Source organism: Venturia canescens, chromosome 1 (genome assembly GCF_019457755.1).
Source record: "Venturia canescens isolate UGA chromosome 1, ASM1945775v1, whole genome shotgun sequence".
In the NCBI taxonomy this organism is placed as follows: Eukaryota; Metazoa; Arthropoda; class Insecta; order Hymenoptera; family Ichneumonidae; genus Venturia; species Venturia canescens.
The window spans coordinates 26,652,158-26,669,140 of NC_057421.1; the positions used below are offsets into that span (position 1 = coordinate 26,652,158).

Genomic DNA, 16,983 nt, shown 5'->3' on the forward strand with positions numbered 1-16,983 from the left:
CGGCCCATTGATGACGGATGTGACAAAAGCCTTGACAAACGTCAGCTTGGTTTCCAGTATTGATTGCACTGGCCTATAGTCGTCTTGCAAAAATACATTATGTAAAGCAGCAAAAAGACCGTGATTAAGTAACGACCTCAACTCGAATCTAATTTCGTAGACATTCTCTTATTTTGACACTGTTTCAGACGACGCTTGGCCTCACAAAAATAGTAATTTTAGCTATGTCAATTGGAAAACATCCACAGCTTCAGACAGAATGAATAATGAGGCCATCTGCGTTATGAGTGATATAATATTACGAAAAAAATGTGACGAATGCAAGAAAACGACTGTCAGTGGAAAGAGTGAAATCACGTTCATTATAAGCGATCGCCCTCGTGATCCAAGAATATAAAAAAGCCTTCACTTTCATAGAGTGCCACAAAAAATCTAACGACAGAGGTCAACCGTTGAAACGTACCCACTTATTCTTTCGGGAATTTGAGTAAATGTGTTGATTGATGGTGCCTGAGATATCGATCAGCAATCGGCCCCCATCACCTTCAACACGAGACCCAGGATTTTGTTTGTGACCTTTTAGGACCTTCCAGGGTCACGGGAAAGGTCGAGGTTTCAGAATTCTGACACCTCTACGAAGGAGAGAAAAACAGCCTTTTAGATACCCGAGGATTGATGCAGTGTGGAAAGGTGAAGGTGGTTCGTACATTGTCTGAGCTATTGAAGTGTGAAAGGTTGACAATTGGCTTGTCGTAGGCTGTTTTTTCTATCCGTGTTTCACAGAAAATTTCATCGAAATACTGGTAATTTCGTAAGAAATTCATAGAAATTTATCGGCGATCGAATACTCCGCGATTCGACATTGTCGTTGATGACAACACAACGGAACAGTGCGTCCCAAGATTGTAAGTGAAAAAAACTGCATATAGATTTCGCCACGTGCAGGCTCGTTGCACTCCGGAAAGAATAACAGTCTCAAGCGAAATTCGATGACTCTGAGCTGACTCGTCCGTCCACGCGCTCGTAACCTGAATGACTTCGATCAGAGTGTGTGTAATGATGCTCGCATCGCGTACTCTGATCTGGCAAACTCACTCTTTTTCCTGCATGTTCGGCTCTCTTCTCCTGTGTGTTCGCAACTCTGGCGTAACCTAAGAAGATTCGTAACAATCAAGAGAAATATCACTTGTGGCAACAGAGTAGAAAAATCCTGCCAACGAACTTCTGGACTCGTGGACCTTCAAGCGCGTGGTTGGAGTAACAAACAATTGGGAATTTGCTGCAAGCCTTTTTCAAGCAAGTTCATTGGCAGTTGAAATATGTTGGAGCTGCATTTTCTCACGTGGTCATTGGGCTCAGACCTCTTAGAAGTTTTTCGACCAATCAATTATACGGAAGGATTCGTCGTTGCCTAGTTTTTTCACGTGCATCACGAGCCTAATTTCACGTTGCAATTATCGAATATCCAGGATTATTGGCACTTCGATTCCACATCAAAGGACATTTTTCCTTTAATATTTCTGTAAGATAAAATGGCTCGAGGTCGACGATTTTCCCAATCCATGTACGAGCTAGTTTTTTCGTGATTATCTTGCAGAGATTAGAAAAAAGCTAGATGGGGAAGTAGGTAATGTTCAATGTCAGAAACTTATTGAACCCGCGTTCAGGACGTGTATCGATAATCGAACTGGCAGCTAATTGATGTGTGTCCCACTTATGGCAGTGGTGAACTGAGCTGCGCAACTCGATGACGATGAACGAAGCAGCGTAAGAAAAATATATTTAATCGTAAATATACAGAGACTCGTACGTCTGTATACGTTCGGCTCGAATTGCGTGGATTATAAAGCCATGATATCGAAATGGGTGGCCCGATTTGAAGTCTGAGACACACCAGTCGAATAACAAAACTAACATTTACTGCGATCAATTATTATTTCCAAAAACTTATCAAACGATACCGAGAAAGCCTGATTACTTAATGTACGAAATAAAACTATTTATATCAATCCAAACCTAAAAGCGAGACACCTTTAAGTTCAATTTTAGTCATAATGATAATATGATAAATCATCGACGATAAATATTGGCCCATCTGCTTGCTGGGTCCATAAATTAAATCTCTCCTTTGCTTGTTCTATAAAAATATGTTCATCCACCACTCTCAGCTCTAAAAATACTTTGCATTGAAACTGTTCAAGAAGATCCCAATCGTTTTCAAATTCAGAATCTTTTGGGAGGCTACCAAACGTAGTTTTAACAAGTTTTATCGTGATTTTTTTTTGCTTTTTCAACAGCATTCGATGCTCAAGAATTCAAGGGCAAACTCACGAAGATTTTTCAATATTTTATTAAATTCTCACTTCCCTGGAGCACTGGTATTTCAAATTCGCATAATCTATATATAATTGTCATACATCTATAGACGTGAATACATTTCGTATACGTACATCGTGAAGTATATACGAATAAGATCAATGCGGGCACGAGCATGGCCTTGCACTCAGAGAACTCACAGTACATTATAAATTATAAATATATATATATATAACTCATCCTCCTTCTTACGTTGCTTCATCCAGTTTTTATTAGAAATAAAGAGGGGCGAAGTTGATGCAACGAGTGTGCTTGGTATTGCAAAATGTCGTAATTTAACTCAACATCGAATGTACCACGATGCAGTGTAATAACACAGTTTGAGTACGGTTGAAAAATTATAATACCAGATGCTGGAATTGAGAAAACGTAATAATTTAGTTTGAAAGGTTTGGATGGATTTTTTGTAGGTTGAAAATAAGTTTAGTAATTCTGTTCTACGCAAATACAAAAAAAACACGGTCATTGGGATAAAAAGTTACAAGAAATTGAGAAAAAAAGCCCCATCGTCGATAAACACAAGTGCCATGACCACATGGTTTGGTCTAGATTAATAGGGTTTTTTTTTTTGCGTTCGGATTAAGAATACAGAAATTCACGTCTCGTAACAGTATTTTGATCACTTTTAGACGCGATCAATAAAATAAAGGAGCAACGGGCGACGAGAAATGAAGAACGAAACGAGCGTGTTTCCAGCGAATGGTATAGCGTGAGAATGAGCAATTAAGAAACAGCGCGGAATAAATCTCTAGTGGATTATCGTAACAATAAAATTATGGATTGTGTATTATGAAATGATGATATGGCAACATGCATGATACTTGATTGACAAATAGTATGATTTGAAAATAGTGAAAAAAATGTTTGGCAGCTTATCATATTTGTGAAAGAGATTTTTGTGAGGATCAAGCGCAGTTTAAATAATTATCGTGCAGTCTAACAATGCTTAGGAACTCACCGAGATGCGACAACGATTGCAAGGAATCTGAAACAACAAAATGAAAAATAAATTCATTAATGTCGCGTGAGTGCGTTTATTTAAATGTACAGCGTGTTTACGTCGAAAAGCTTTACTCGCAAGCGCTTTTTTGCATTGATGCAACAATGGTAATGTCTCGATAAAATATAAGTATACATGACTATACATTATATATCTAATAAAATTGATGTTAGCAATGAAACAGTGCATTAGAACGAATAATTTTAACACAAATTTTCGTTGATTCTTATTCGAATGGGATTGTAAGATCAGATATCTGCAGTATCGTGATTAATCTGCGTTCAGTCCTGTAAAAAAAAGCTCAACATTCAAGCGTCGGTTGGCGAGAACTTTCTTCGACAGAATGGATATTCCTATGAGCGTATATCGAGTAATGACCGAAGCATCGAGCCGAACACGGCGATGCGAAACTCGAAGACAACGGAAAGTTCAAGCTTTAAGGGGAAGAAAAACACGAAATGAGAATCAGAACGAGGCGAGAGAGTGCGTCATTGCGAGGCATAGGCTAAAGCTCGTCGAGCTTTTAACCGGCGACGAAAAGCTTTTCATGCGCGTCTGGCCCAATCGAAACGCGACCCAAGACTATTTTCGAGTGCTTGGCCTGGTTCGCGATTTCGAGTGCACGACGAGGGTACACGAAAGGGAGAGAGATATCACGACGTTCACACTGAAAAGGTGAGACGAAACTGGTCGGCACGAGGGTCGGAAATCAGTTAGCCAATGCCATAGTTAAACACGGCGTTCTATTATTTTTGGCTACCGGTGGTTATTTATAATCTCGTTCGCGTACGACAGTATCGTACGCTCTGCACAACCGATGCTGCAGAATTCATGGGGAAGTAAAATCACGAAAATTGCCGGGTATACTTGCTCCTTTTCGAGTATTTCGAAGCGACGATTTTTTCATTCGTTGCTTAAGGGGTCTACCCTCATTAGAATTTTCAAAAAATCTATTACTTTTCATTGCATTTTTCGAAAGTATGCATATTTTGAAGTATCAAACTCAAATTTTATAAAGATCTGAGCAGTCCAAGTGTACTTATGAGCGACGTTTACTTGGCTGTCGGAAGGCGCTAATATACGCACTACCAAGTGCGGTCCCGCGTACCTGCCTTTGTTTAAACGTGTTTTTTTTTCAAAATCATGTTTTTGGGCGACTCGTTGATGAAAAAAAACGTGCTTTTTTATAGTTTTCGGAAAATTGGTCGTCGTTTTGTAATCCTTGAAAAAATCGTATGATATGCGCTGTAGCCATTTACCTATTGAATCTAAAACCATTTTTTTTCTCCGATCATCCATTCCAGAGATTTTATCAACAGCGCACACCCATCTTTTTTGGACCCGTCTTTTCGCCCATTTTTCTGTATGAAAACTGAGTAAAAAAATATAAAAACAATTTTGTTTGTGTATTTTAAGAGTATATTTTTTAGGCCTAACACTTTTTATATCCATGTCTTATTAGGGTAGACCCCTTAATTTCTCGCTGATTTTTTGCTTTCATTTCATATCGAATCTTATGTTATTGATTGATCGAAGTGTTTTCAACGATATCTAACGGTACACGGTCATCTTTCGTTTGTTTCGATCGTACGGTCGGTGTTCGACTCCGCAAGCTTTCTCATCGGGATGCAGGAATTCGTTGGAGGACATCGATAGTTCATAACGGTATGATTAAACGTTCCATGCATATACGGCAAGTCTGTAAAACGTTTCAAGGACTCTAATGAACCTGCACTGAAATACAAAGAAAGAACGAAATAATCCAATAAAATTGAGTACATTTTTTCGATCGTACCATGATCGATGAGACATTTTTAGCATTTTTAGCGTTCTAATTTGGTGCCTTTTATTGATATTTTTTCGCATTTACTCCGAAATTTCTTAACGATTACGTGCATTCGTTTAGGTCACGATACCCTCCTCAAGCCAGATTTTAAAATGTGCAGAAACTCACATTCCTCAGTTTCGATTTTTTTGAACGTCATACAACACCAAACGCCAAAGCGAATTGTTCCCGCTCAAAGCTCCCGTTATGTGATTCTAACTTTCTCAGACTATTACTGTCATTGTTGCCACTGATTAATCAATACAGAATCGATCATTCTCGTTCCTATTCAAAATCCAGATTCGTCATCAATGGGCATGACGATGAGATAATTACTGTGATCGTCGATGGCAAAAACACTAAAAATTTCAACAAACATGTTTTTTCCAAGTTTTTTAATGATCTGGTGGCTTCGCAATGAAACGCCATTCTCGATGCGATTGATAAACAGCCCAAATGTGTCTCAGACTTGACAACAAATATACGCATAAAAAAAATAAATGAGCTGATCTTTACACGAAACCAAAGAAATAACGAATGAAAAAAACAAAGGATTTTGTGAATCAAATGTTTTTACGCGGCATCGTCTCAGAAACTTCCATCATGATGAATCGTGCGCATCCCGACGTCGGCGATGATAATTCTAATCTTAATGAACACACGGTGACTCGTGTCGCACCGTTCAATTACACCGAATGAAAAGTATAAACCGTTGTTACTGCTGCTGCTGCTGCTGCTGCTGCCTTCTCGGATAGCTTTTCCGTTCCCCCGTCGCTCTATCACGCTGTTACGTCACCGAAAAACGTGATTTCACGTATGCACCATACTTGCTACGTACTCACACTGGCACGAACTTGAAAATACGTGTGGCACAAATTCTACTGCGATATGTTAAATCCACGTGTTTCTGGTCGCATATTTCCTAAGAAGTTTAACAATCACACATGAAACATAATTTCCCAAGTTTTTATCACTACTCAGAAAATTGGTATCGGCACATGATGAATTGTGAAAATGCTGTACGAAAAAAAACGATTCGTTCCAATGATTCAGGCTTCAGCACCGCGGAAATTTTTTAGAAACGCAGCGATATCGAGAAAAAAACGTGGCATCGCTGGCGGGAAGAAAAAAACGATATTTTCAACAGTTCGATATTCCGCAACCTGTGTTTTGTCCTACGGACGAGACCAATGAGGAAGTAAAATCTCATTGATTTTTTTTTGTTTCCCCCGGACGATTCGCAGCCGTTCTACGAAGAATCCTGACCTTCTCACGACAATGAAACTCGACTCCTGGCGAATGTCGAATTTGGCAACATCAACGTGTCCGCACATTCAATGTTTTCAATACCATTTTCAGCTCTCATTGAACGCTCCACGTTTAAGCGGAATTTCGTTATTCGTATCTCGTGATTTTTTTTCAAGTTCATACCCCAGACAAAAGTTCTTCGGAAGTGGGGAATAGTTAATTAAGTGCCGCATGTATGCCTCTCAGGAAGGAAAAATCGCCGACTCCAAGGCCCTGGTTTGGCTCGTCGATTCAACACGCAATGGCATATACATCATTAATTAAATATTGGCGGGCAAAAGGAAAGTCCATCGAACGGAGTCCTTGGACCGTCCATAAATATAGCTCATTGTTTCGTTCAATAACAGAGCTCCGGTTCGTGTTCCTACGTAGGTATGTGAGCTCCGGTAATTTTTTCTTTTGCCACATGGACCATAAATATCAATAAATATTTATTGCCAAGGAAAAAAGAGCTGAGTCGGGCGTTCAATTCCACGGAATCACATTGACACTTTTAATCGATCTGCAAATAGCAATATATAAATAAAGAAAAATAAACAAGCCGTAGACGTGTCTGGATGATTGTCGGATGAAATCCACGAGCCACTTTTCCTCTACTCATTAAATTGTTACTCAAGTACTTTCATTTGTCAACAATCAATAATTCAACGTGTGCAATTTCGTCCCTGCTTCAACGATTCCCACTTGAGCTGCCACCACTTTCCGTCCCTCGTTCGATAATCGAAACGATGGTATCAGAACGCAGCCGTGACTTCTATGAACACAATTTTATTGTAGTACGGTTATTATTCGTTCGATAACGCGAAACGACGCGGTACTTTGGCGAGGAGTTTGTGGCAATAGGATTTTTTCCATCTCAAATATTTTCGTATTTTCATTTTCAATAGTCTCAAAAGGAAATTCTTTTAGTCATGAAAAAATTGCATGCTATGCAATTTCGATTTTCTGGTCGACTTCAATTCCGGTGTTTCACACACAAACAACACTCGTTCATCTATTATTTTACGCTAGGCTCCGTGGACACGTGGCCGCGCACCAACCCAATTACTCGCGATGCTTCAGGGTGCCCGGATCGAGAATCGTCGTGTGATGACATCCAACACTCGAGGGTAACGCCAATGAGATCCACCAATTCTCAGAATCCTGTGATACGTTTAATAGTCATCAACGTTAAATGAAATTTGATATTTTGCCGTGGTGAGAAACAGGCTTGTGGAAAAGCACGTGGGAATAAAATGATTTGTGAAAAAAAATATCACTCGTTCAGTCCATCATGAAGGGTCAAGAATTCCTAACTTTATTAACCTTTGGAAATTCTACTCACGCGACAATCTTGAAATTATTCCTCGAAAGAATTTACGAAAATAATTCGTGACTAAGTCGTTGAATACGGAATATTCGCAGATAGACTTCTACGTTGAAGCAAACGATCGTCAGAAGAAGGATGATCGGTTCTGAATTTTACTGAGAATTTCTCTATACATGTGAGATTCGTCATCAGAGATTAAACCTAATCGCAATCTAATCGCTAAATACGATGAGACATTCTCGTTGATCAGTCGAGCGAGCTTAATCGATAGGCATTACCCACCCCAGAATTAATCCATAAATTCGTAAATGGCCAAGCTCAGTTTCAGGTCAAAATGGTTGCCATGAGACTGAACTGGTGCTCACTCCTTTGTCCTGGAATCAAGTTCTTCACTTTAATCATATCACGAAGAGACAAAGCAGTCCCAAACCTGTTCCAGAAAGAAAGGAATCGAGAAAGACTCCTATGGATTGTGTCGAATAAAATAAAAGCTTGAAAAGCCCCGATGCGAAAAGGCAAATGAGGTTCTCTGACGTAATATTCTCAACCGTATTATCGTCACAGAAATAAACAAGGAAGTCGATACCAGTTTGGAAAAACCGTTGATCGATTAATCAGGTACACGATCGATCAAATTCCTGCACCTGTAGAATCACGAGACTCGAGACTAAAGTCTTCTGATCGACATTCCATCGTTCAAAATCACGTTTCACCATGTTTGCCAAATCTTAATGTTGTTTGTCGATGCATGTTTTCTGTGTGTCTCTGGCGACCTCGGAGAAGCTTGAAATTTTTTCCAAATATTTTTTTCGGTATTTTCTAAAATGATTAAACATTCGGTATAAGTAAAAAGCGAATCGCAATGTACGTCAGCATTCGAGCGGTCGCTGAATACTTAAGAACGACAACGAATTCGATTCCATTGACCCGGATGTTTTTTTTTCCACTGGTTGAGAAGATGCTGCGGCACGACTGGGACGATTATGGGGTCCGTATACGAACAACCATAACCGTTGGCCTCGGACCGCCTAGCAACAAGTCGCGTGGCATGTGCTGCTGTTCAACTATACACACGCTACTTTGCTGGGCAACGTCCGTTGATCTCGCACACAGAAATACACGCACGAAATGCCGGGGAATGGTTCGATCTTTTACACGTTATCCTGTGGCACTCGAGGAAATAGAATCTCCGCTATCTCAAAAAATATAAATAGAAAATACGATTGCACGTGAACTTTTCGATCGTATCAATTTTGTTTTATAGCATTCGATCGCTATTCGCATGTGATAAATCTGACGTTTGATACAATCGATTGAAATATTGTCAGACAAAAAAAAATGATATTTCCAAGACGAATGTACAAACGAATATTACTGGAGTCCATCGGACTGCATTCGGACTCTTGTTTTTAGTAAGCTCAAAAATCGATCAGGAAAACGCATCTGACGCTCCGGTAACGTCGAATTCTTGCGTCTTATTGTATCCAAAATTCTTTTCTACTCAACTAATCCGCTGGAACATTGTCGCAAAGACCTACTTTCTACACTAACGTACCAAGTACCTAAAAAATGTAAAACACTGATTCCTCCAGGTTTTACGTTATCGTGTTTTATTGGGTCGCGAAGACAGTTGTTGGAAGATCCGAGAGGTGAAAAATGGTGGCTCGAGTGTCGCGTTTTCCATACTGCTTGACCAGCCAAAGCGACTAATCGTTTCTAATTGGCAGGGCGTTTGAAAGCACGTGCTGAAAATGCTATTTTGCTTTGCAGAAGTTGCCTCGCCAGGCTTGGCTTATCGATATAATTGCAATAGATCGACGTGCAGTGAGCGTGTGTGGCGATATCAAAAACGATAGTTTGCAATGGAAAATTGTAGTTTTTGCTCGAAGGATCGGTTCTCGTTGTGTGCCTTGAGACTGGAATGACGTAAGGTTGCGAGTGCGCAGAGCGTTTTTAATAATCTCCGCAAGGTCGCAAAGCCTTGTTCCAAATTATCGGCTGAAATCTACTCGCTCGTTGAATATTTTATTTAAATAAATCCCAACACTTACTGGAGGACGGTGTTCCCCCTTCAGAGAGCAAACCAGCAGTGTTCCAGCTAAATTTTTTGTCACAGAAGTGTGACCATGAAATTTCATCTTCCAACGTCTTCTCGGGCTCCAAAAGTAAGCACCAATTGAAGTTTAATTGTTTTCGACTTGAATTTCACTCTACAATCCATCGGTGCTTCAGCTTCAATAATTATCAATCACTTCGAAACGTACGATATTCGATGCAAGCCTTGTTTCGACGCACTTTATTCCCAAGAATTCACGATATATAGTTATCTAAAAATGAATAAAGCAACATAAGATCGAGGGCTCCCGCAAAACGGCTATTCGATGTTGTCATGTGCTCCAAGTCTTATATTTCACCGTGAGAGAGCGCACGCGCTCGTCACAAGGAAGCAGCTGTGGCTTTCGATAAGTGAAATACCCGAGGCTCTTTTAATCGCACGGCGTGCTTGGTCTTCGGCTCGGAAAAAAGTCGACCGCTCAATTGAACGGACCGACGATTAATTTTGATATTCAACATTGATAGGGGCCTCTGGCCATTTCCACACATACGAACTGTCTGGATTGGGATGAGTCAGAAGGAGTTAACTGGATTGCAGAGCTCGACTCAAAGTCCCATGAGCCTGCTGACGAACCGCCAACCATGCACTATTTCGTTGTTTTTTTTTTAAGTGAATAATTTACGAAAACTATGATAATATATCGACTCGTCCCGTGTCAAAAATGGAAGCACGAAAATTTTCGAATATTTGGCGAGTTCGTATCACGAAATTGAACCAACTTCAGTCACCATCGGTTGGCTGCTGATAATCCATAAATATCGATGAAAATCAAAGTATGCCTGAGTTACTATTCTTCAATAAATAACGCGAAGCATCGACAATAATTTACAAATAAAGTCTCTTCGATATTCAATTCATCTTGGACGCAGTTCAAATTTATGACCTGCTCTAGATTAGACTGACGAATCGAACCGGTCTGCAGATCCAGCCCTACTTTAAATCGTTACGCATCATTTTGGGGAAGATCGATACCTTGGAAGATCGGCTACGGTATACGAAATCAAGCATTTGGTCAATGCTGAGTTTGATACTTCGCAAATTGATATCGATCGTGAGTATGAAACTAGGAATTTATTATCTCCCTCGTGAATAAATGCTGCCCCCTCCCCCGGAGTTTGGGCCTGGAAGAAAGTTTAAAAGAATGATGCCAATTCACAAGCGATATGTGATCGAAATCGAGTTTCATTTGATGTGAAGATTGTATCATAATCTAAGGTCACCCGAACACAGGCTCGAATCTTATTCATCAAAAGATCTCTGGAAAAAGAGCAACGATCGGTAACAAAGTGGCCCGATTCCAATGACACTGCGTCTGGCCACCTGTTGGTACTCCAGAGATAATTTGCATCCGATAAGTTACCATTCGTTCTTATCTGGAGAAAAAACCAGCCGATAACGTTTCGATTCATGCGGTAAATGTGGGTTCCTACCTTACCAATTGTTGATACATTTGCTCGCAAAGCTAGTTTTCAAATGTACAAACAAGAATTGACATTGACTGATGGAGATCGATGCTATTTTCAAATGAAAAATCGCTTTTTTCAGTGAAACGGTTTTTCTCGGATTTATGAGCCAAGAGTTATTATCGAAGATTCGTTAAATGAATTCATACTCACTCGTTTCATTTTCTGGCGCATGACTGTCCTCTCTGACATCCTCAGCGGCTGTGGAAAGGGCTAGAAAATAAGAAAAAACAAATGAATGATCGATAAAACGAATAAAATTCTAGGAAACAAAGTCATTTTCAAAAATTGATTTAATAACGCGATACTTGAGTATTCACAAAATTGTAATATCTACGTTTCAAAATTTGAACGAATATTTTTGCTTTCCCGGTTGTCAAAAGAGAAGAAAAATGAGGATAAATGATAAACGAAGCGATATAGAGAAAAACATGATTTTGTTTTGCAAACGCGTAATTTCCCACACTTTTTCCGAGTGATAAGGAAAACGTGTTCGAGCCGAGTGTTGTAATATACCCGGCGACTTTTCAACCAGCGCAACACATTGATTTATCGCTACACTCACAATCTTCAGTCACAGATTCTTAATGAAATGTTTCCATGTAACAAATCAACACTGACCAAGCTTGTTCGCATTTTATCCAACTAGGAAAACATGTAGCGATTTATTTTTTTGCATGCTTTCAATGTCTAAAGATTCTCAGAATACAAATTGCTCCTGCATCTTCAAAGATCGTGGTCTGAGCACATGAAAAACAACTAATCACTGACTTTTCATCATTTCAAATTATTTTTTCTTCTAAAACAATCGTCACATGCATTCCTGTAAATAATCGGTACATACGATTTTTTTTTTGAATGTGAAAAACCTTCATGAAAATTCCCTTTGACTTAAACTCAAACAGATACGACTTCATTATGTAATTACTAAGTTATTAGCACTATAAAAATGCTGTGGCCTGTTCACATGTTAGAACAGTTAAGTTCGCAATGAATTCAACAAAAAATGGTAATTCAATATCTTGCCAACAGCATCGATTTCCTAAGAATAAATACGCAGTTTTATTTTTATTTTTGTTTGTGATTTTATGAGATTTTTTTATTAACTAGTGTTTTCATAAGCACAATGTAGTCCGTTAAGGGGAAATATCAGTGTGAAAAAAAGCTTGAGCGCAAAAGAGCTTCTGTATGGTTCAGGGACTAATCGGTAAGAACTTGTTTTGTATTAATATTTAAGCTACATCATTCAATATTATCCTTTCAAAACTTTAAACGCGTTTTTCTCGAAACTATGTTTTTTGACCTGGTTGACAGCATAGCTCTGTCACATTTTGTCCAATCGACTTCATTCAAAAAAGATTCTTTTCAGAAAATTTATCGCTATCGTCGCATCGTAGAGTTTTTGTTTGAATTGTTTACTTTTTTTTTATCAACAATTTACTTTTTTTTGTGTGCAATTCGTTTTTTTTTAAATAGCTGCTATTTTTTTTAATCAAAATTTTCAAATTTTCTACGATGCTGCCATGTTATTATAATTTAATAATCTTTTTGAGTTTTTTATTTCAGGTGCTCGCTGTGGCACTTGTGCTGTCAACTGTAGAGGAGTCTTTTTTTCAGACGCCATTTTACGACCGCTCCTCTGCTTAATAAAATGTACTAGAAATGAAAAAAAAAATTCTTGTATACTTCATTACTTCAATAATTAATACACAAAATTTCAAATAATTTGATCGAGCCGTTTTTTCAAAAAAAAATCCCAAAAAACACCTCATTTTTCAACCTGTCACACTCATATTCCCCCTTAAGCTTCAAGTCCGGTTGTCGAGGACTAAAACCGGATAAGGAAATGACCAATTCATATTTTTTTCTAACGAGGAAACCGCATTTGAGACATTACTCGCTTCAGTTCCTGCATATAAAAAAATACGTTCGGTGTGACGTCTTATTTAGACGTCCAACATCGAGAATAATATATAATTAAAGGCTACATGTCAATGACTCAATTTTCCAAATGATTGTGCCCAATTCACAGGAATGATTCGACAGATTTTGTTATTCTACGAGAACCGCGTATTCGTCGTTTCTTCTTTCATGCATTGTTTTTCTGTTGTTTCAATAAATGTAGCCCAAGGTTTCCCTTTGAATGTATGCACGCCTCAGTTCCTTGCGGCGATTTTACTAACGTTTATTAAAGATGTACTGATTACTCGACTTGAGGAATGCTGAACTTCTACGTACGTGACCGAGTGAGTAAGCAAAAAGAGCGGGGCGGAGAAAGAGCTTGAGGAATCTATAAAATTCTCAATTTCTTTATCACACTCGCCTTTTCGATGTATATAATGAAAACAGCGAAATGCCTCGATCGATAAAAAATCACAACTGTGGATCGTCGTATCGGTTAATAGCGAAACGTTGCTCAACTCGTTTCTATTTACGTAAATTACTTGCGATCAATCATCCGCGATAAAATGAAAGAATTCTAATTGGATATTCCTCCATTGGATCCTCTGGAAAATTATCAATTTATTTTCACTCTCGATGGCAGCCGGTTTAATACTGTCGTCGTAACGAGTGGGCTGGTAATAATGAAAATGTAATGAACAAAAAAAATATTCGAAAGATTGAAAGCCAAGTGACGAATGAACTTCCAGGCAATTCACAACATCTTAGGCGGGAACAGAACATTTTTATAATTCAACAAAAATAATAGGAAAGAAAATCGTTGAGTTTGTATAATAGAGTCAATGTTCACACCGATAAGAGGTTATCAACCAATGGCACTAATCGAAGTTGTCGGTGCAGTAAGTACCAGCTCCCTACATCCAACAATGTAAAGGATTGAAACTTCCTCAATGATCTTCGATCGAATTAGCAGCAATCGATTAAAAAAAAGATAGCATTGAATATTGAACGTAGAAAAATGTTATAAAAAAAAAAATTTTATAAGAAAATTAAAAAATTCTATTCCAATGAAAATTTCCATTTTTTTTCAACATCACGTTTCAATGTCGTTCAATGCGACGAGAAGCATCGACTAATGTCAAAAACATACCGATGTCTGGATACTGCAATGATAATTCCAACATAATTCCACTGTACGATATTCCCTTGGGATTCACTTCGCAACACTCGACTCGTCACTACACCTTCAAAACTTAATCGAAATATTTTTAAAGCTCGGAACGCAGTGAAATTTTTCGGATCTCCGTTTTTACAATCCTTGTTCAAAGTTCACAACAATAATTTGAACAGAATTTAATTATAATTTTCGTTTCACTATTGACTCCACAGAAATCACGTAATGTGTTTAAATCCCATGGAAAAAATCATCGTTGTTCTCCATTCGGTATTGACGCTCGACGCAGTTCCGATGTTTGACTGCAGCGATCGAAATGATTTCCCGCGTTGGATTGCAAAGGTAAGACGCCGGTGTCTCGACCGCGTCGCGAATTTCATCAATATTCATTTACGGTCCGATGGAATTTTCGGCCCATCTCGATTTTTCAAAACTGTCCAATCTTACTCCAACTCCTCGGAGATCGTTTTCGCAAAAACGAGCGGAGTTTTTCCTTCGAATAGAGTAAAATATTGCGTTCGTCTCTGAAATGATTTTCTGCTCTCTCGTTAATCCCAACGTTGTCAGCAAAAATGATCTTTCGTACGTAACCAAAGAGAATATTGCTCAGTTTCTTTTGAAATTCGAAAGAATTGCGTTGTGAATGTCACTCGAGAAACGCTCCATTGGAGAAGATTGTTCGCCAGGTACGATTATAATTTTGGGCGCAACATCGGGGAGTTCGAGTGTCTGGCGTAGAACCGGATCGTCACTGAATAAATATTCCCTCTTGTTTCCTTTATAAGTATAAATCGCACGATTTCAAGATTCACATATGTACATATAATCCTCCTTTCGATCTGTATATGTTACAAATAGTACAAGTGTCTATATGCGTGACACTGATTAGATAATAATGAATTAAGAGGGGCTCGCGACGACCGCGTCCTTCGCGTTCGATAGAGATCGAGAATGAGACTAACACACGCGGGTCTATCAAAAAATCTTCCAGAGTATTTACAATGTTCGTCGAGCACTGATTCTTTTATTTAAATAGAACAGAATAGGAAGAAAGAGGAAGAGTAGGGACAGCTCGTATCAAGGTATGTGACTCCTTTCGACGCACGTCACAATTTCGATGGAACGCATGGCCATTGATGTTATAATAATTACCGAATTTTATTTCTTCGCTTATATTAACTTCTCTATCCATCGTTATTTATTTTGGATTTCATGCTCGAATCAGCCACTTGACATTTAGTCTGTTTGATCCGGTTCATGAGACTTGTAATCGAAGTAAAGCAAAATCGATGAGAAGTTGAAAAACTTGATTAATGTCTGTTTTTTAATAGCGACGATGTCTGTGTAATCGCCAATTTATTATTACCATTCACAAATTAACGACGCGATGCTCTCGGACGCAATCGAACGACTGAAGAGTAATTACGATCTCTCAAAGCCTTTAATATCGTACATACATTTGTGTATTGTACTCAAACACATGGAACACAATAATTCTGCGGGCTTGGATACAAGTGTATGAGAATGATAAGAATGCTGTCGAGGCTTTCCACAAATGGCACGAACTGCCTGCACGACCACTGACTTTCGTACGATGTTCATGTGATAAATATGCACCAAACCTTCTCAACACTTTCCATTTTTTTATTTCGAATTTACAGCAACAATTATTTATGTTTGTATGAAAATGGAGATCTGAATAGCATCCAACAAAAGGATCGTTTTGCCGATCATTTCATGGCAGTGAAGGAAACAACTGGCCATCGATTTCATGAACTTTTTTCTTCGTTCTATGGCTCGATTTCTCTACACGTTTATTTGTTTCACAGAAATTAATAAAAATGCGATTTTGTTGCCATCAATTTATAGCGTGCGATGGGAATGACGATAAAATGGAAGAGTGGAATGTCGACGATTGCATCGTGCATTGTCGGGTGGAAAATAAGATGCGACTGAACAAGATTAGGGCCACAGAGCATTTTATTAATCGGTTTGATAGATTTAATGAAACCGTTGCCCTCTGAAATGGCTTCTATGACTATTTATCGTTTAGCTGTCCACTATTTCGTTGGATTCGTTACAGCGCTAATTTTAAAGTTAATTTATTCTCAATCCTTTTCTTTGCCTAAAACAATTTAAAAGTTTTGCAATTCTCACCGTTTCGCGGAAGCGAATCAGCGTCCGTCTACATTGTGACGTAGAACCGGAATTTTAAGATTCTAATTCTAATCTGGCTCCTCTTAACGATAAGAAAAATCGATCCCAATCGATCTTGAATCGTGGTTTTTTGTATGGAATCTCGATTAGTAAAGTTATAATCGCAGACGACACAGAAAAAATATCTAAATTACGATAAGAACCATTTTTTCTGTTTACGTACCTTTGACTAAATGTGTTCGCATATTGTCTGGGATTTCTACTGCTGACGTTTGGTTGTATAAGGATTGAACTAATTGATCTAATCACACGAGCCGAAAATATCGAGCAACGTCGTCCAAACTTCTTATCAG

At 38.6% G+C, this 16,983-nt stretch overlaps 1 protein-coding gene across 10 annotated transcripts in view; it reads right to left on the reverse strand.

Annotated features, from left to right (window-relative positions):
- The window catches only part of LOC122419089 (uncharacterized), a 106,971-nt gene that overhangs the window by 44,870 nt on the left and 45,118 nt on the right, over positions 1–16,983 (reverse strand). For 5 of the 10 annotated variants that reach the window (XM_043433369.1, XM_043433370.1, XM_043433368.1 and 2 more), the window contains 2 exons: positions 11,551–11,610; positions 3,335–3,361 (listed from right to left, as the gene is read on the reverse strand). The exons of 1 other annotated variant lie outside the window; for it this stretch is intronic. In XM_043433369.1, the coding sequence (XP_043289304.1) occupies positions 3,335–3,361; positions 11,551–11,610 (87 nt within the window). Of the gene's footprint in view, positions 1–3,334; positions 3,362–11,550; positions 11,611–14,449; positions 15,357–16,983 lie in introns of those variants that run through there. 4 more of the 10 variants (XM_043433372.1, XM_043433373.1, XM_043433376.1 and 1 more) reach the window with 3 other exon arrangements.